This window comes from Lithobates pipiens, unplaced genomic scaffold (genome assembly GCF_037356315.1).
Source record: "Lithobates pipiens isolate NorthernLeopardFrog02 unplaced genomic scaffold, aLitPip1_a1.2 Scaffold_22, whole genome shotgun sequence".
Taxonomy (NCBI): Eukaryota; Metazoa; Chordata; class Amphibia; order Anura; family Ranidae; genus Lithobates; species Lithobates pipiens.
In genome coordinates this window covers 209,951,724-209,972,851 of record NW_027507784.1, presented here as the reverse complement: position 1 = coordinate 209,972,851, position 21,128 = coordinate 209,951,724, and the positions used below count along the sequence as shown (strand labels likewise).

General features: G+C 44.3%; 1 protein-coding gene across 2 annotated transcripts in view; it reads left to right on the top strand.

The window, feature by feature from the left end:
• Positions 1-21,128, top strand: part of USP7 (ubiquitin specific peptidase 7) — a gene marked incomplete in the record, with an annotated part of 508,930 nt that overhangs the window by 316,646 nt on the left and 171,156 nt on the right. For both annotated transcript variants that reach the window (XM_077448850.1, XM_077448849.1), the window contains 2 exon segments: positions 8,015-8,116; positions 16,209-16,314. In XM_077448850.1, coding sequence (XP_077304976.1) covers positions 8,015-8,116; positions 16,209-16,314 — 208 coding nt within the window.

Genomic DNA, 21,128 nt, shown 5'->3' with positions numbered 1-21,128 from the left:
GAAAGGCACACACATCTATATAGTGTAAAGCCTCTTTCACACGGACTGTCCGTTCAGGTGCGCCTGTCAGTTCTTTAGGCGGACCTGAACGGACTGTCCATAGACCTCCTATGGAGCGTCGGATGTCAGCGACCCGCTCCGAAAAAGTGTGACGGAGGAAAAACCTACTTTTCCATCCGTCGTCTGATCGGTTGAAGATGGTCTCTACAGTCTGTCGTCATCCTATCCCCCATAGGGAAGAGCGGCGCTCTGACAGGTTAGATTGACTTGTCCTCCTCCTTCTCAGCGGGCATCGACGGAGCGATCCCCGCTGAGCAGAGCTGGCTCCGTACACGGACACATCCGTGTGAAGAAGCCCTAAGGGAAAAAAAGTATTTGATCCCCTGTCTATAATTTTAATGGTAGGTTTATTGTAACAGTGAGTGACGGCATAACAAAAAGATGCAGAAATTTTCAAAAAAGTTTTAACTTGATTTGCATTTTAATGAGTGAAATAAAGCGAAGTTCTACCTGTAAAAAAAAAATAATAAAGCTGCAGCTGCTGACTTTAACCACTTAACAACCGCCCATAGCCGATTAACGGCTTCAGGGCGGTTGTTTAACTCTGAGAGGCCGTTAATTAACGGCCTCCCAGAATTCTGCTCTCGCGCGCCCCCTGGGGCGCGCACACTAGAGCATCCGTGACCACTGGCTCATCGCGGTCGTTTACCACGTGATCACTCCGTCAAATGACGGAGTGATCACTTGTAAACAAACCGGCGTCATAACATGTTCCTCCCTCCCCCTCTCTGTACTGATTGGTACAGCGGAGGGGAAAGAGATCGGTGTCAGCAGCGCTGTGGGCTGCATCTGCAGTGCCCCCATCGAATTTAACCCCTCCATACCCTGGCAATACTCTGTAATACCAGCTAATACTCTGCAATACCCCCCCAATACTCTGCAATCCCCCCCCCCCCCAATACTCTGCAATACCCGCCAATACCGAAAATTCTGTAAAAAATGAAATTTTCTTTGTTTCTGTTATAAAATTTAGCAGATTAGTAATTTTTCTTCATACATTTTGGCCAAAATTTACACCACTACATATCTTTGGTAAAAATAAGTACAAATTGGTGGATATTATTTGGTCTTTGTGAAAGTTATAGAGTCCACAAGCTATGGTGCCAATATCTGAAAATTGATCACACCTGAAGTACTGACGGCCTATTTGAATTCTTGAGACCCTAACATGCCATAAAATTACAAATACCCCCAAATGACCCCTTTTTGGAAAGAAGACATTCCAAGGTATTTAGTAAGGGCCGGTTCACACAGGGGGCGACACGACTTGCCGTGCCGTGACCTGACAAGTCACCCCCGTTCTGTACAATGGAACCGTTCTAAGAGGAGCGACTCAGAAAAAAGGTTCCTGTACTACTTTTGGGCGACCTCGGGGCGACTTGCATTGACTTCTATACAGAAGTCATTTGCAAGTCGCCGCTCAGGTCGCGGCAGGTCGCGGCGAGGCAAGTCGTGTCGCCTCGCATCGCCCCCTGTGTGAACCGAGCCTAAGAGGCATGATGAGTTTTTTGAAGTTGTCATTTTTTCCCACAATTCTTTGCAAAATCAAGATTATTTTTTTCCTTTTTCTTTTCACAAAATTGTCATATTATCAGTTGATTTCTCACACACAGCATATGCATACCACAAATTACACCCCAAAACACATTCTATTACTCCCGAGTACGGCGATACCACGTGTGAGATTTTTACACAGCGTGGCCACATACAGCAGCCCAACATGCAGGGAGCACCATTAGGCGTTCTGGAGCACCCAGGACAATTCTGACATTTCTCTCCTACATGTAAAAATCATTTATTTGCTAGAAAATTACATAGAACCCCAAAACATTATATAATTATTTTTTTTTTTTTAGCAAAGACCCTAGAGAATACAATGGTGGTCGTTGCAAATTTTTATCTCACACGGTATTTGCGCAGCAATTTTTCAAACGCTTTTTTGGGGGGAAAAAACTGTTTTGTGTTTTATAAAAAAAAAAAAAAAAAAAAGTAAAGTTAGCCCAATTTTTGCATAAAGTGAAAGATGAAGTTATGCTGAGTAAATAGATATCGAACATGTCACTCTTCAAAATTGCACATGCCTGTTGAATGGCGCCAAACGTCGCTACTTAAACCCCATAGGCGACGCTTTAAATTTTTTTTTTACTGGTTACATGTTTTGAGTTACAGAGGAGGTCTAGGGCTAGAATTATTGCTCTCGCTCTAACGTTCACGGCGATACCTCACATGTGTGGTTTTAACACCGTTTTCATATGTGGGCGGGGCTTACGTATGCGTTCGCTTCTGCATGCGAGCACATGGGGACAGGGGCGCTTTAAATACCCGCCAATACTCTGCTGTACCCCGCCAATACTCTGCTGTACCCCGCCAATACTCTGCTGTACCCCGCCAATACTCTGCTGTACCCCGCCAATACTCTGCTGTACCCCGCCAATACTCTGCTGTACCCCGCCACTACTCTGCTGTACCCCGCCACTACTCTGCTGTACCCCGCCACTACTCTGCTGTACCCCGCCACTACTCTGCTGTACCCCGCCACTACTCTGCTGTACCCCGCCACTACTCTGCTGTACCCCGCCACTACTCTGCTGTACCCCGCCACTACTCTGCTGTACCCCGCCACTACTCTGCTGTACCCCGCCACTACTCTGCTGTACCCCGCCACTACTCTGCTGTACCCCGCCACTACTCTGCTGTACCCCGCCACTACTCTGCTGTACCCCGCCACTACTCTGCTGTACCCCGCCACTACTCTGCTGTACCCCGCCACTACTCTGCTGTACCCCGCCACTACTCTGCTGTACCCCGCCACTACTCTGCTGTACCCCGCCACTACTCTGCTGTACCCCGCCACTACTCTGCTGTACCCCGCCACTACTCTGCTGTACCCCGCCACTACTCTGCTGTACCCCGCCACTACTCTGCTGTACCCCGCCACTACTCTGCTGTACCCCGCCACTACTCTGCTGTACCCCGCCACTACTCTCTCTGCAATACCCCGCCATAAATTGCCATACCAAGCCATAGACACCCCCCCCTCACCTCCGGTGCTTCTACCAACTCGCCAATACGATCAAAGCCAGAATCTTTTTATCTATTTTTTTAATTTTTATTTCAGGCTTCCCAGCCTAGAGGTGAGATGTGGGGTCTTATTGACCCCCAGATCTCACTGTAAAGAGGACCTGTCATCCCATATTTCTATTACAAGGGATGTTTACATTCTTTGTAATTGTAATAGTAATAAAAGTGATCAAAAATTAATTTTTGGGGAAGAAAATGTCAAACTAAAATAGTAAAATGAACAATAAAAAAAAAAAAAAAAATGTAAAGCGCCCCTGTACCCATGTGCTCGCATGCAGAAGTGAACGCATACGTAAGCCCCGCCCATATATGAAAACGGTGTTCAAACCACACGTGAGGTATCGCCGTGAACGTTAGAGCGAGAGCAATAATTCTAGCCCTAGACCTCCTCTGTAACTCAAAACATGTAACCAGTAAAAAAAATTTAAAGCGTCGCCTATGGGGATTTTTAAGTAGCGACGTTTGGCGCCATTCGACAGGCATGTGCAATTTTGAAGAGTGACATGTTCGATATCTATTTACTCAGCATAACTTCATCTTTCACTTTATGCAAAAATTGGGCTAACTTTAAAAAAAAAAAAAACAGTAAAGTTAGCCCAATTTTTGCATCCCCCAGTATCCAGGTTGAATAAAGTAACCACGATCACTGTTGAGGGGACTCCTGCATTCAAGGATCCCACGGACAGGAAGGCCGAGGCGGTGGCTCGTGCCTTGTTTACGTTTGTGGGGTCAGCCGTGTGACCTGTACTGGCATCCGCACTGGTGTCACAGACACTGACTGAGTGGGTAAAACTTTTGCACAGTGAATTGGGAGAGCAACAGGCCTCCCCTGTCTGCGTGGAACTAGCAGACCAACTAGAGCAAGGCCTTAAGTACATCTTTGGCGTGGCCCTGGATACTCTCCCCCTGTTATCCAGGGCTTCAGTGTCAGCTGTGGTGCTGAGGCGCCTGATTTGGATAAAATGCTAGTCTGCTGACCAGGCATCCAAAAAAAGCCCTGATGGATCTTCCTTTCCTTGGCGACCGGCTCTTTGGAGCCTCGCTAGATGACATTATTAAAAATGCCACTGGTGGTAAGAGTAGACTCCCACAGGCCAGGAAAGGAGCCATGCTGTAGGCAAGGGCCCTCTTTTTCCGCTCACAATCGGCTTTTTCATCCGCCCGGAGCTTCAAAGAAACATCCCCAGCCCGACAGGACGCCCATGGACGGTCAAAAACATCCTTGGAACTTCAAGCCTGCGAATAAAAGTGCTACCGCATGAAGGTTTGCCCCCACCCATGTCTCGGGTGGGGGGTCGCCTTCAGGAGTTTGCAGCCCGGTGGTCCTCCCGGTTATCCGACCAATGGGTCAGCGATCTGATTTCCGCAGGAGACAAGATAGAGCTTCTCTCTTGGCCACCAAACAGATTCTTCCCCTCCAGCATATCCCCGGGAGGCCCTGTTGGGGGCGGTAAGGGATTTGCTGAATCACAGGGTGATTGTACCAGTTCCCGGAATCTGAACGATTCCCGGGATTCTACTCAAATCTGTTTATGGTTCCCAAGAAGGAAGGTACGTCCGATATTGGACTTGAAGGCCCTCAATCGCTTTGTGAAAGTGCAGAGGTTCAGAATGGAATCAGTTCGCTCAGTTGTCGCTGTGCTCCATCAAGGGGACTCCCTGGCATCCTTAGACGTCCAGGATGTGTACCTGCACATACCCATATGCCTTCGGCATCAGAATTTTCTGCGTTTTGCAGTCGGGGAAGCCCATTAGCAATTTGTGGTTCTTCCCTTTGATCTGGCCTCAGCCCCCTGAGTCTTTACCAAAGTACTGGCTCCAGTATTGGCGCTGCTGAGACAACGTGGGATCGCGATCGTGGGATACCTAGATTATCTCCCCCTGGGAGCATCTTCCGCCTCAGAATTAGAGGAGGATGTGGCGATCACCATGCAGACCCTGCAAGAATTTGGGTGGCTGTTGAACCTAAAGAAGTCGGTGATTGTACCGACCCAGCGTCTGGAGTACCTAGGTTTGCTTTTTGACTCTAGGGAAGCAAGAGTTTTTCTCCCTTAAGACAAATTGCAGACTCTCAGATCCACGGTCAAACTACTGATGAGCTGCAAGTGGTTGTCCGGTTTTGCATGCAAGTACTGGGACTCATGGTAGCCTCCTTCGAGGCAGTACCCTACGCTCAGTTCCACACCAGAGTGCTGCAGAAGGAGATCTTGTTAAAATGGGATAAATTTCAGTTTCCCTGGATGGACAGATCCCGGTGAGCCAGCCAGTCAGGGACTCTCTGATCTGGTGGTTGAAGTCCCCAGTGATTCAGTCCGGAAAAAAGTTGCTTCCTGTGAAATGGCCGGTGATCACTACGGACGCCAGTCTATCCGGCTGGGATGGAGTCATGGGGGTTCAGTCGGCTAAGGGCCTCTGGTCGACAAAAGAATCCGAGTTGCCGATCAATCTGCTCGAATTGAGAGTGATCAGTCTGTGTCTCCACACATGGTCAGTGAATCTTCAAGGGCGTCCGATCAGGATACAATCTGACAACGCCACAGCTGTGGCGTACGTAAATCACCAAGGGGGAACAAGAAGCTCAGCCGCTGCTCGGAAGGTTGCTCACATACTTCGGTGGGCAGAGCGACACATACCAGCCATGTTGGCCATTTACATCTCGGGAGTGGAGAACTGGCAGGCGGTCTATCTGAGTCGACAGGTTCTGGACCCAGGAGAGTGGGCATTGCATCCAGAGACATTCGGGCTGCTGTGCCTGAAATGGGGAACACCAGATGTGGATCTACTGGCCTCCCGTCTCAATCAGAAGGTGCCAAGATTCGTGTCCAGGACAAGAGATCCGTGGGCAGACGTGCTGGTGGCTCCGTGGGATCAGTACCAGCTGATCTACGCCTTTCCTCCACTGAAACTGTTGCCACGTCTGCTTCGCAGAGTGGAAGCCAAGGGGATCCCAGTAATACTGGTTGCCCCAGATTGGCCTCAGCGTCCTTGGTACGCGGACCTGGTGCGTCTGGTGGCAGACGCTACCTGGTGACTGCCACTGCGAGAAGACCTATCTCAAGGTCCAATTTTCCATCCTGCTTTACCATCGCTTGCTTTAACGGCATGACTATTGAGAGCCAGGTGTTGAGGAACCAGGGTCTGTTGGACTCGGTGATTCCAACTATGTTGAGGGCACAGAAATCTTCTCTGAAGATATATCATCGTACCTGGAAGGCCTACATCTCCATGTGTGAGGAGAAAGGATGGCATCCACGCTCCTTTTCCATATCCAGGATCCTGCTGTTTCTCCAGCAGGGAGTGGACCAGAGATTGGCAATTAAGCACCATCAAAGGGCAAATCTCAGCCTTAGCTGTCTTTTTTCAGTGACCCCTGGCATCGCACTCCTTAGTGAGTACCTTCGTTCAGGGGGTACGACACGTCCCTCCGGTGTGTCCACCGTTGCCTCCATGGGATTTGAACCTGGTGTTGGCACTTCAGAAACCGCCGTTTGAGAATATCAGGGAGATTCCCCTGTTGACTCTTTTCAGAATGTGGTCTTTCTAGTGGCCATCACATCGGCCAGGAGGGTTTCGGAACTGGCGGCCTTCCATCCTTTCTACCGAAGGTGGTCTCGGCTTTTCATATCAATGAGGACGTTGTATTACCATCGGTGTGTCTTAAGCCTAAGTACCCCAAGGAGGTGGCCCTTCACGCTCTGGACGTGGTTAGGGCCCTGAAAGTGTATTTGGCCTCCACGGCTCCCAGGTGGATCAGACAGATTGTAGTACAAGCCTACGCCTTGAAAGGGCAAGTGCCCTCCTTTCCGGTCATGGCCCACTCCACAAGGGCAGTCAGAACGTCTTGGGCCTTCCGACACAAAGCGTCGGTCACTCAGGTGTGTAAGGCGGCGAACTGGTCGTCTGTCCATACGTTTACCAAGTTCTACAAGGTAGACATCAGTGCATCGGCGGATGCCTGTTTTGGCCGCAAAGATTTGCAGGCAGCCATGTAGTTGCAATTGAATATGCAATCAATATTTTCCTGTTTTTTTGGAAAAACGCAGTATTATGTTAATGCAGTGTTGCATTACTTCCGCAGTTGGTTGCGGTCTTGGGAATCACTCCTGTTGAGGATACCCAGTTTTTTGGTGGTGTTTTTCCACACTGCTGTTTTTGTGGGTTTAGTTTCACTAGTTCCCACTTGCCATGGTGGATGAAGTTTTTATGCTGTTTTTCCCACCCCTCGTTTGGCACTGCTTGGGGACGTCCCATTTTGTTAGAGAGGAGCTGTGTCGGTTGGTGTATCTAAGAGAAAATAGGATTTTTTTGTACTCACAGTAAAATCCTCCTCTCTAATTCACCGACCGACACAGCACCCGCCCCTCCTTTTTTTTTTTTTTTTTTTTATCTTTACGTTATACTGCTTGTTGACATACTGAGGCTGCTAGAGTAAACTGGAAATTGTAGCCTAGGGACCGCCCCCCTGGGTGGAACTAAAAGTTCTGAAGTGTTGTATTACAACTTTGCCTAGTAATCTCCAGTGATAGGGCTAACGACCTATTTTGTTACAGAGAGGAGCTGTGTCTGTCGATGAATTACAGAGAAAGGGATTTTACGGTGAGTACAAAAATTCCTATTTTTTTTTTATGCGTTTTTTGGATATTTTTGTTGTTCGATCTCTCACTGTTCAAATAAACCTACCATGACCAATTCCTTGTAAGTGGGCAAACGTACAAAATCGGCAGGGGATCAAATAATTTTTTTTTTTTTTTTTTTTTTTTTCTCTCACTGTAACTAAATATCAGTAAAATAGACTGCTGTGAAGGAAGGATTTGCAATGCCTTAAGTTTTTGGAGATCTTGGGCATAAATTGATAAATTATTTTATCTCGCAGGGATTTCCTCAAGACCAGATTCGGCTATGGCCAATGCAAGCACGGAGTAATGGAACAAAAAGACCCGCAATGCTGGATTATGAAGCCGATTGCAGCAAAACGGTAACTATTTGTATAGAGACTTTGCATTATATTGATGGGTAGAATTATGTTAGTGTTTCAAAAGTTTGATAAAATCGCAAACAAATTTGTTGGAACAATGATTAATTACTTCTGAAAAGGGATACAATTAATATAGAAGTTAAGGCTATGTCTTAATCAAGCTTTTAAATGTTGCCTACCATTTGCCATTTACATTTGATGGTTAGTTTTTAAATTTCATTGTAAATACCCTTTCTAAATCTCTTTATAGCAGTCGCATGGCTGCAAAGCTCCAGCTCCTGGGTGGCTGCTTAGGTGGGAACTCCCCTCTGATAATGACTAGAGCAATGAACTGTGATATCACTGCTCTGTGATTCATCCCTGTTGCGGTCTTGCCACGTTTCCTAGAGGAGCCAAAGCCATGGCATCACATGACCACTAGAAAAAGATTTAAAAAATATTTACACTTACATCTGTTCCAAACATATGCAACATATGCAACAAATGGCTGTAGAGAGGCAATCTTTAGGGTCCATGAGAAGCTGCAGAACAAAATGCATGTAGTTGCATAATCTAATTGAAAAAGTAAAAAAAAAAAGTCCATCTAGTTTAACCAATAGAAAGGGGAACAATATGTCTAGTATTGCACAACAGTATTCTTGACAGGTGCTAGTCCCCACTTCCGTGAGACCTTGCGAGATCACTTGGAAGTTCGGCCTCCCCCCTCCTTACTCCCACTGACGCTGGGCTATTCAGAAAGTGCAGTGCGCTTTACGCATGCGCGTTAGGGAACCAAAAGGCTTCACTGCCAGTTTCCCTTACCATGAATGGCCGCAGCAGCACCTAAGAGCCAATGAAAACCTGGGCTGGGGTGCCAACATGGCTGGATTCCAGGACAGGTAAGTGTCCTAATATTAAAAGTCAGCAGCTACAATTTATTTTTAATTTGCGTATACCTGCATGCCTTTGTGTGAGAAGAAACTATTGCTCATTCAAAAAAAGTCTTCTATAATGAAGTTCTGTATTTTCAAAAAAATAAATAAAAGTGAAGAGCAGGGCATGGCAGTGAAAGGGTTAATCAGCTTAAGGAGATGGTTGTTTTCTTGCATCCAAAATATTTATACTTTGTGGCAACTGTTGGAGGGGATTACTGATTCCTAAACATTGTCACATTTACCTTTAATATGAGGAATGTGTTAAGGAAAAAATGTTTAGGCTTTATATCCACTTTAAATGAAAAAAAAAAAATTAGAGGGGAAAATAAATTGAAAATTTAAAATTGAATGTTGCCCCGTTGCCTTGCACACACCTGCATGCAACTGCAAACACATGCACAAGGTGCTCACACATATACTGTGATTGCACATAAGGTTACATCGCAAACACTGGGGTGAGAGAGAAAACTTAGGGACACATTCATGGTCAACTCTAAATAGATATTTTAAAGTGTTGCATATGGAGAATTTGGTGCACACAATTTTTTAGGAATTCACATGTTTGGTATCTGTTTACTGAAGTAACCCTATCTTTTATATTTTACCAACACATTTGGTATTCCAGTGTGTGTTTGTACTAAACTTCATATTGGCTTTTCTTTTTTCTTTTTTTTTTTTTTTTTTTATGTATAATTTGTTTGCAAGGTTAAAATTGTTACATACGTTAGGAACCCATAGATAAACAAGGATTTCGCCAGTACAAAGGCATACAGAACCTGTGCACAATATTCAGTAAAGATAGAAGTGGTTTATCACATCACCTAGGTTTATAAAATATAACTGACATATTTGCATAAAACAGCATGTAGCAAACAAAAGGGGCACACAATAGCCAGGATTAATCAAGCACTTCAACCTAGTAGGCTAAGTGAACTTACAAGGCACTTAGGTCTGTAGCATTAACAATAACGTCCTGCCAGTGCCTCCTCATCAGTGATGCATATCAGGGCCACCTATCAGTGTCCATCAGTGCCACCCATAAGTACCATATTGGTGTATAACACGCGCCGGCGTATAACACGCACCCCAAGTTTAGGAGGCAAGTTTAAGGAAAAAACATTTTAAATGCCCATCAATGTAGCCTTCCACTGTCCCCCTGCAGCCCTACACTGTCCCCCTGCAGCCTTCCACAAAATTGCAGTATGGTTAGTTTTAAATTTACCGCCGCCATCTTCGGCTCCTCCCGCCGTCGAGATCTTCGGCTCCTCCCGCCGCCGACATAGACCGAGCCGAGGGTACTTGGCTCTGCTCGCAGTAACTCCCCCGTCCCGCCCCTTGTCCTGTTTCCTGTGATGGACACAACACCGGGCCAATGGCGGGACGTAAAGGCTAGGAGGCGGGACTGGGCGTGACTGAGAGCGGAGCCGAGTACACAGTACACTCGGCTCAGCTCGGTAAATGTCGGCAGCGCTCCAAAGAGCGCAGATCGGCGGGGGGATCGGCGTATAACATGCACCCATGATTTTCCCCCGATTTTAAGGGGGAAAAAGTGCGTGTTATACGCCGATAAATACGGTATGCATTGGTGTCGCTTATCAGTGCTGTATATTGGTGCCCACCTTATCAGTGTCCAACGGTGAAGGAGAAAACTTATTTACAACATTTTATAACCAAAACAAATTCAAGCCTCAAAGCCTTCTTTTCAGAAGCACCATCCCACCCTGTTAAATGTATTTTTAGCATCAATGAAAAGGATGGGATGGAGCACTAAGGGTTTTAAGTGTGTTCCAGGCTTCTCGTGCGAACATGCCAGCTTGATCCAGATGAATGTGGGCTGGAAATATAGGCGTAAGCCTGTTTGCTATAATTTTAGCCTAGGACCTTAAATCAATGTTCGTAAGGGTGAAATTTTTCCCCCTGCTCACAACCTGTTCACATCTATGGTGGTATTAATCCTGTACACTGCACAATGGGCAAAATCTTCAAACTTGCAAGCACTCATTATCCCAATTAAAATATTACTTACCAGAAGTATAAAATGATACAGGTCAGGGCCTCTGCCCCGCCTCCTCTCTCCCCTGGTTGGCCAACTGACTTTGCTTGATGGCCATTTGAGCCAATGGCAAGAGGAGAGTCCCGGATGGCTACGACACTCGTGGACATTGCTGGAAAGAGATGGGGATCAGGTAAGTAATGAGGTGGGCTGCTACACACAAGGTTTTTTTATCTTCATGCATAGAATGCATGAAGATAAAAAATCTGCCTTTACAACTCCTTTAACAATACAAAAGACCTATCATCTGATAAGATGAGTACACAAATTAGTGATTTTATAATAAAGGAATAAAAATATACAATGGTTGCCCAAAATATATCCTATAAAAAAAAAAAAAAAATGATGATAGTGTTCATATAGAAATGAAGTGCAATGAAGGTATTATCAATCCATAATCCCCATAGAAGAGCACAAAATAGCTGGTTTAGAAATGTTCCAATAAAAAGAGAATACAAAAAAGGGACAATACCCTTCTACAATATTATGTCTCGTTTCCATGTTGTAGCTGTTGGTGATAAAGGTGATATCAACAATTGAGGCCACATCAATCTGGTGGTAAAGGAAGAAAAGGAAATTCTTAACCGAATGCAGCCATCACATAGGCAAGCTGCAATATGTTTGAAGCAGTATTAAACTCAAAAGGAAACTACTTTATCAAATCCTACTTTGCGCTTGCTCACATTTAGGATTTTGAACAAAGTGAGTTGGATAGATTTAAAATGGGCAGCCCCTCCCCTTTTTTAACAGACTGGAGGAAAAAATGCTGGTTATAGTGACAGAAAATAGAAAAACATTATTTTTTTAAAAAGCTGATGGTAAAATTCCTAAAGAAGAAAACACATATACAGTCAATCACTAAGTAGTCTGCATCTCAGCTCTCTGCTTGATCAAAACCCAGGTTCTACTTTGAGTACATTTTTTCAGGTGACAATGTTATAAACTAATTCACCAGGTTCAAAATTGTCTAAGTTGCAATTATCGAATATCAAAAATGTACTTTTTTCTTTTCTTTTTTTTTTTTTCTCATTTGGCCACTTAAAGAGGAAATTCACTGTAAAAAAAAAATATTAAAAGCCAGCAGCTACAAATACTGCAGCTGCTGACTTTTAATGGACAGTCACCTGTCCCAGGGTCCAGCGATGTCGGCAGCCGAGGGCGTTCGATCTCTCGGCTGCTGCCGCCCCCATTCAAGGTGAGGGAATCGAGAAGTGAAGCGGTGCGGCTTCATTTCCCGATTCCCTACTGCGCAGCGCAATAGGAATGGTCCGCGCTGTCTCTGGGACCCGTGTGTGTCCCAGCAGACAGCACAGAGGGACAGGAAGAGGCATAGACTCCCGTGAGAGTCTATGCCCGGAAGTGGGTGCAAATACCTGTCTTGGACATGTATCTGCACCCCCTCCCCCCTGAAAGGTGCCAACTGTGACACCAGAGGGGGGAGGGTTCCGATGAGCTGAAGTTCCACTTTAGGGTGGAACCCCGCTTTAAAGTGGTCATCTCTGCATTCTTTGGTGTTTATCATGCTCGTTATGTGTTTAGTTATATCTAGGGGAACCTTTATGTATAGACACACTAAAATAGGGGAAGGCTGGTGCAAAGCCATAATGCCCACCAAAGTAATATCTATTGTCTGCTAAAGATTCCGTTGCAACCTTAAGTTGATATGACAGATCAAATCTAAAACAAAATCGAATTTGATCTCCAGAATAAGTGCAGTTTTATATTTTGTTTTCTATTGAGGGTCTCGGACACTTTCCAACTTTTATACTGCTTTATACCCTTTGTCTAATAACCCTACCCTCTTGTGAATGCTTAATTTTGTGCTAAGGTGTTGGACTTCACAGAGAAATCACTCTTAGCTTAACTAGTTTATTTTTAATATTTTATCTTCAAATTCTTCTATCCACCCCTTGTTATCTTGTAATGTAACAAATAGAAGCAGTGTATTTGGATTGTCAAAATCTCACAAACCTTTAGAGCCAGCTCTTGACTTCACACTAGGAACAGCCTAAAATATTCCTCTGGCCACTGGATCCTGCATTATCGCTAATCTTGCAACTTAATGCAATGTGTATTATCATCCTCAAGGGTGTAATACAGGTCCAGGGCTATGGTCCAGCCCTATAGAACCTCTGCAGACTGCTTCGGGGTGTGTCCACCATGTTGGGCGAAGTCTTGACTTTAGTATGCAGTCCAGCGTTGATGGGTACAACACGGTCATCCTGCATCTCTTGTAAAATGCCAAGACTATATTTGGCTTCTTTACAATGTAACATTTTAAATTTGACATTAAAGCTCATCCATTTAGAGCTTGGCCTTAGATGGATGACCAGGTGTTACATCACATCACTGGTCGCACATTTTGCAGTCACTCCTGCCTAGAGATCTTATATGGTACTCGGGTGCATTCTGCATTTTTCACCAGAACAATTCTCTACAGGGTGGTCTGCACCCGGGTTGCTGCATTCTCCTGGACATGTTTACCCTATTTTCTGCCTAGACAGGGCAGACACAGAAGTGAATGAAGAGGACATTGAGGCAGTTGTGTAGGAAGCTGACAGTTTTTTTTCTTCCCCCAAATTGCTGCTATAATAAAGAGCTTGACATTACATGGCTGCTAATGTGGAAGAGCTTACTGCTGTCCTATTCAAAAGCCTTGGCATTGTGCAACTTGATTCCTTTGTCCTGCCATACTTCTTTGGGTACAGTGACCTTAAAACCTCCAAAGACATTCCTTAATCGCGAACAGGTAAAAGTTGAAATCTTTTATAACTGGATTGCTCCAGAAAGTATTTTCACCCCTCCCAAAATATTTTCTAGACTCTATACAATGGAAAAAAGAATTCACTAAATAGCGGTCTGTTCCTGTAGTTGATCCTGCCGTCAATCTTAAACATCTCATACCTATTGAAGAGATTCCTTCTCTCTCTTTTTTTTTTTTTTTTCAAAGATTCTGCAGATACATAGTTTGAGATGATGTTAAAAGCTCTATAGACTTTGGCAGGCCCAGCCCTGCAATCAGCTCTTGCTGCACTCTGTGTCAGATTTTCAAGGATTGTGCATAAAAGAGCAATTACTTTTTTCTATTTTGTGTGGATGCTCTAGAACAGTGGTCTCCAAGCTGCAGCAGTTTACTTGACTTTATCTGGCCCCTGGGGCACTATTCTCCCACTGAGACTATCCAAGAGACAGTCAGATTTGCAAAGCACCCTGAAGCATCTGTTGTCCCAGGGAGTAGTTGTGCCAGTACCCCCAGCATGACCATGCCATGGCTGTGCATACATTGGCCACCAAAGGGACCTCAGGAGTCTGGCAGCCTTGAGGGTAATAAACTAGATAGTCTCATGGAATAAAACCTCACTGTCCAGTGATCTGTGGTCCACACCCCAGAAGTAGACAACTAGAAAGCATACTAACTTAGCCTCCACTGCCTGGAACAGAGTGAACTCTTCACCCAAACCTATTCAAACTGTTATCTCAGAAATGGGGGACTCCAGATGTAGACATCACGGCCTCCAGATTAAACAAAACACCTTTTGTAGCTAGCACCTAGCATTCACTCTTGGATGCCATAATTCCCTGGTCTCCGCTCAGGCTACTCTACACCTTCCCTCCAGTGTGAATTGTGCCACAAAAAAAAAAAGAAAAAAAATAGAGCATGAGAGCAAAATGGTGATTCTCATTGTACCAAACTGGTCCAGAAGAACCTGGTACACAGACATGCTCAGTCTTCTAGCAGATGATCCCTGGCCTCTTCCCAACAGGTCAGATCTGCTTTCTTGGGTCCCTCTTCCATTGTGCTTCTCAGTCTTTTGGCTACACGTTTCCTATGGATCACAGGAGTGAAGTTCGTTCTGCGCTCCTGTGACCCTTTGCCAGCTCACATCACTCAGCCAGTCCAGGCTCAGGAAAGATCCTGACTTTACTTTGAAGCCATCAAATCTTTTATTGGGTTTTCATTTGTCGGCAGAATATTGTCAATCTTATTACCTTTTTTTTTTTTTTTTTTTTTTTTTTTTTTGGGTTTGGAACAGTGATTTACTTCAGAAAAGCAATTATTGGTGCAGTTGTAAACTTCATGGTGAAAATATTCTGTGATGGTTGTAAATTACTTGAAGCTTTATCCCTTTTGCTGCCAGGCCCTGCTCTCCACTTGTTACTTCAGGTGGGCAGGCACTTTTTTTTTACTATATTTCACTTCTAATGTTTTAACTTTTTTTTTACAGCTTCAAACTTTGTAAATGGCCCCTTTAATCATATATTTTTTTTGAAAGCACAAGACCTGTAAAAAAAAAAAGAATAAATGGTGCTACAGATTTTCTAATTAGCTTTGCCAATATAAATCTTTGATAAACGTGCAAACTACTAACTGTAATAAATGTAAAACTTTTATGTGCAACTAATAATCACAGAAATCATTGACAAAGTGCTCAACCTGAAAGTGCAGTATATTCAAAACACATGTCCTTTGCATAAAACTTGCATGCAGAGCCTATTCCTTCCTTATGACAACAGCATGACGTTCGTACATAGGTTGCACCGTGTCTGTGAGGAACATCAGTTGGTTGAAGGATAGGTTTAGCTTGGCTTTAAAGAAAAGTTTTGAGTCTGTGCCATTTTATTTGTAATCTGTGTTTTTGTTGGCATTAAGTCCCGCTTCACATATGCGATGCGGGAACCAGTGCGATTCCAGTGCTTCACATGTCACATGCCAGCAGTTCACACTGACATCTGCCAACCGCTTTGGGTGTCAATGCAAAGTTAATGTCACCCCCAGATCAGATTGTGTGAACACCCATGCAATCTGGTTCCAGTGCGGACCAAAAATAGATCCTGCACCATTTTGGTGTAAATGTGATGTGAATTAAGCCATACAATCTGTATGGCTGAATTTGCACCTAACAGACATTGCATGTGATCTGCACATGGGTGCAAATCACATGCAATGTTCAACTTTGTACAACAGTGAAAACGTCCTCAAGGTTGAAAGGAGGAGAAATCACTTTAGCAAGGACCCAAACAGTGGATGTCAGGGTTCCAGATTAATAGTTGTCAGTAAAAACATTTTGTTTTACGTTTTGCTGTCTGAATATTTCAATTTATTTTTACTGTGTCTTGTTTATAGATGATTGAGCTCAGCGACAATGAGAATCCTTGGACAATATTTTTGGAAACTGTAGATCCAGAGTTGGCTGCTAGCGGGGCAACACTTCCCAAGTTTGACAAAGATCGTAAGTGTAGGCCATCTCTAAAATTATTTTATCTATCTATCTTATTATATATATATATATATATATATATATATATATATATATATATATATATATATATATATATATATATATATATATAGATAATTATATTATAATTTTATGTTACTGTTTTAAAGTGGTTTCTTTGCAATGTTTGGTTTTTGTTGCATGTAAATGTTAAGTCTCTGTCAGCTCTGGGTACAAAAAACTTTTAAATATGTTCCTCAATAGTCAAAGGATATGCAGTGGGGACAGAGTATTCAGACCCCCTTAAATTTTTTACTTTGTTATATTGCAGCCATTTGCTAAAATCATTTAAGTACATTTTTTCTCTCATTAACCACAGAATGGCACGGCAGGCATATTGGCATACATGTACATCCAATCTTCAATGCCGCCCTGCCATCGGGAGCGCGCCGCGAGTCCAGTCGCGGGACCCGCGGACTCGATCACTGCGGGCATACCCACGATCGTCTCACGGGACGGCTGAATGGAGGAAATGCCGTGTAAACAGCATTTCTCCATTCTGCCTAGCAACTAGTGACGCTGATCTCTGCTCCATGTGATTGGAGCAGAGATCAGTGTTCACTAAATGAAAGCCCAACCCCCCCACAGTTAGTAACACACCCCTAGGAACACTTAACCCCTACACTGCCACCCACTGGTTAACCCTTTCACTGCCAGTGTCATTTACACAGGAATCACTGCATTTTATATAGCAGTGATTACTGTATAAATGACAATGGTCCCAAAAATGTCCGATGGGTCCCCCACAATGTCGCAGTCACAATAAAAATCGCTGATCGCCGCCATTACTAGTAAAAAAAAATAATAAAAAATTAATAAAAATGCTATAAAACTATCCCTATTCACTTATTGCGATTTTATTTTTTATTTTTTTTTTATTTTTTTTTTTTTTTACCAAAAATATGTAGAAGAATACGTATCTGCCTAAACTGAGGGAAAAAAATGTTTTTTTTATATATTTTTGGGGGATATTTATTATAACAAAAAGTAAAAAATAATGCTTTTTTTTCAAAATGTTTTTTTTTCAAAATTGTCGCTCTATTTTTGTTTATAGCGCAAAAAATAAAAACCGCAGGGGTGATCAAATACCACCAAAAGAAAGCTCTATTTGTGGGAAAAAAAAGGACGTCAATTTTGTTTGGGAGCCACGTCGCACGACCGCGCAATTGTCAGTTAAAGCGACACAGTGCCGAATCGCAAAAAGTGGTCTGGTCTTTGACCAGCAAAATGGTCCGGTCTGAAAGTGGTTAATGTACACACAGCACCCCATATTGACAGAAAAACACAGAATTGTTGAAATTTGTGCAGATTTATTAAAAAAGCAAAACTCTAATATCACATGGGCCTAAGTATTCGGACCCTTTGCTATAAAACTTATATATTTAACTCAGGTGCTGTCCATTTCTTCTGATCATCCTTGAGATGGTTCTACACCATGGGTCTTCAAACTATGGCCCTCCAGTTGTTCAGGAACTACAATTCCCATCATGCCTAGTCACTTCTGTGAATGTCAGAGTTTTTTCAATGCCTCATGGGATGTGTAGTTTTGCAACAGCTGGAGGGCCGTAGTTTGAGGATCCCTGTCACCTTCATTTGAGTCCAGCTGTTTTTGATTATACTGATTGGACTTGATTAGGAAAGCCACACACCTGTCTATACAAGACCTTACAGTTCACAGTGCATGTCAGGGGGTCTGAATACTTTCCGTCCCCACTTTAGATGCTCTTTGTGTGCACCAAATGTGTCTACAAACAGTTATTTCCTTGTAAAAGCAGCCTTGACATCACCTGACTGCACATAGCCTGCAGAGTGTGAGATACAGGCTGCCTGCAGAAAACTACAGCGGGGTGGATTCAAGACCAGTCATCCTGCACAATATGAGAAAGCAGCAGTGACTGCCTCTATGCATTCGTTTCCTGTAATAAAGGTCAGAATTTCACACTGGATTACTGCACATGTTTACAAGTAGACAAAACGCCAAGATTCACACTACTTAGCTTGAGTTCAGCTTTAATTGGTATCAGCGTTTTTTCGGTTTAACTTCTGAATATCAGTTGGCTCATCCGACATTTATTCTACATTCTTGTGCACTAGGCCTTTTTATAAACTCATTAAAAGGCCTAGTAGACTATACACTTGCAGATGGTCTGATTGGACCTGCAGAGGGTTTCCACTTAGTTATCTGGTTAAGCCCCTGGTCATACTGGTTCAACTTGTCACGCATTTTGACAGTTTCAAATCATATGACAATTACCCTACATTGGAGCAGTCAAGTTTGTGCGTTTCCGACTGTCGGCGTTGTTCCCATTTTGAAAGTAATTCCTGCACTATTTTTTGCAAGTTCAGGTGCAACTTGCGTAGACATCTGTGCATTAAGTCGTACAGGTCTTTTCCAAGTCTCACCTGAAGTAGCACTTACCAGATGAAGAGATCTGCGCTAAATCAGAGGTCTGTATGTAGAGGCAGAGCAGTACTCCACTCAAAAAAGATTGTCCTGTAGTCATTAAAATACTAGGGTAAGGTGCTGACATCTGGATTAGGCAAGCTCTTGATTAACCACTTGCCGACCGCCGCACGACGATGTACGTCGACAGAATGGCACGGGCAGGCATATGGGCGTACCTGTACGTCCCTGCCTTCCCGCGGGTGGGGGGCCCGATCGGGCCCCCCCCCCAGTGCCAGCGGCGGTCGGTATCCGTGCAGGAGCGATCCGTGATGAGGGGGCGGCCATTCATTCATGGCCACCCCCTCGCGATCGCTCCTGACGAATGGGAGTGAAGCATTGCATCACTTCCTCTCCTGTAATGTAAACACAGGAGAGGAAGTGATGTAATCTCTCCTCCGTGTCGGTATTTTTAGTTCCGGCACCGAGGAGAGAGGATCGGTGAGTTGCACCAACACGACACTTCACAGTAGAACATGCCAGGCACACTCACACCCCCCCTTTACCCCCCGATCACCCCCCAATTACCCCTGCCCCCCCCCCCCCCAGTCACAGTGACACCAATTGCATTTTTTTTTTATTTATTTTTTTGCATTGGTGTCATTTGTGACCGTAATAACTGTTAGGGCAGTTAGGGTTAGCCCCCTTTAGTTCTAATGTACCCCCCTAACCCCCCCAATAAAGGTTTAACCCCGTGATCACGCCTCGTCGCCAGTGTCACTAAGGCTGGGTTCACATTGCAGCGGTTTATGAGAACGGATGTGATTCGCACTGCAGTGCAAATCACATCCGATCTCTGTGCGATTCGAGTTCAGCCATACAGATAGTATGGCTGAATTCGCGTCGCACCCGCTGCAAACTCGCACGGGACCCTTTTTTGGTCCGCAGCAGAATCGGATCGCATGGGTGTTCACACCATGCGATCCGAGTTTGCAGATCGCACTGCGATATGCGAACTGATCTGGGGGTGTCATTAACATTTCACTGACACTCCCAGCAGTTCGCATAGGGCAGTGTGAACTGCCGCCGGGAGGCATGCGATGCGGGAACCCGCCGCGGATTCGTGGCGTTCCTGCATCGCTCCAGTGTGAACCCAGCCTAATAAGCGATCGTTTTTCTGATCGCTGTATTAGTGTCACAGGTGACGCTAGTTAGGCAGGTAGGTATTTAGGTTCGCCGCAGCTTTTTATAGCGCCAGGGACCCCCATATACTACCGTATAAAGCCCCCTGATTGCCCCCTAGTTAACCCTTTCACCAGTGATCACCATATAACTGTTACAGGTGACGCTGGTTGGTTAGTTATTTTTTTATAGTTTCAGGGCACCCGCCATTTATTACCTAGTCTCACTAGTGTACCCCTACATTTAGGGGTGTCTACTTTCCAAAATGGGGTCATTTGGGGGGGGTTTGTGCCATCTTGGCATTTTATGGCCTTCAAAACTGTAACGCCCTTAGAAAGCCTGAAGGCGGTGCTTGGTTTTCGGGGCCCTGTGCGCGGCTAGGCTCCCAAAAAGTCCCACATATGTGGTATCCCCGTACTCAGGAGAAGCAGCAGAATTTATTTTGGGGTGTCATTTCACATATGCCCATGGCATGCGTGAGCAATATATCATTTAGTGACAACTTTGTGAAAAAAAAAAAAAAAAAAAAAGTTTGTAATTTTCCCGCAACTTGTGGCAAAATATAAAATATTCCATGGACTCAACATGCCTCTCAGCAAATAGCTTGGGGTGTCTACTTTCTAAAATGGGGTCATTTGTGGGGGTTTTGTGCCATCTTGGCATTTTATGGCCTTCAAAACTGTAATAGGTAGTGAGGAGTGAAGTCAAATATTTACGCCCTTAGAAAACCTGAAGGCGGTTCTTGGCTTTCGGGGCCCCGTACGCGGCTAGGCTCCCAAAAAGTCCCACACATGTGGTATCCCCGTACTCAGGAGAAGCAGCAGAATTTATTTTGGGGTGTCATTTCACATATGCCCATAGCATGTGTGAGCAATATATCATTTAGTGACAACTTTGTGTATAAAAAAAAAATAATTTTTTTGTCATTATTCAATCGCTTGAGGCAAAAAAATAAAATATTCAATGGGCTCAACATGCCACTTATCAATTTCCTTAGGGGGTCTACTTTCCAAAATGGGGTCATTTGGGGGGGCTTTGTACTGCCCTGCCATTTTAGCACCTCAAGAAATTAGATAGGCAGTCGTAAACTAAAAGCTGCGTAAATTCCAGAAAACGTACCTTAGTTTGTAGATGTGACAACTTTTGCGCAAACCAATAAATATACAGTTATTGACTTTTTTTTTACCAAAGACGTGGCTGA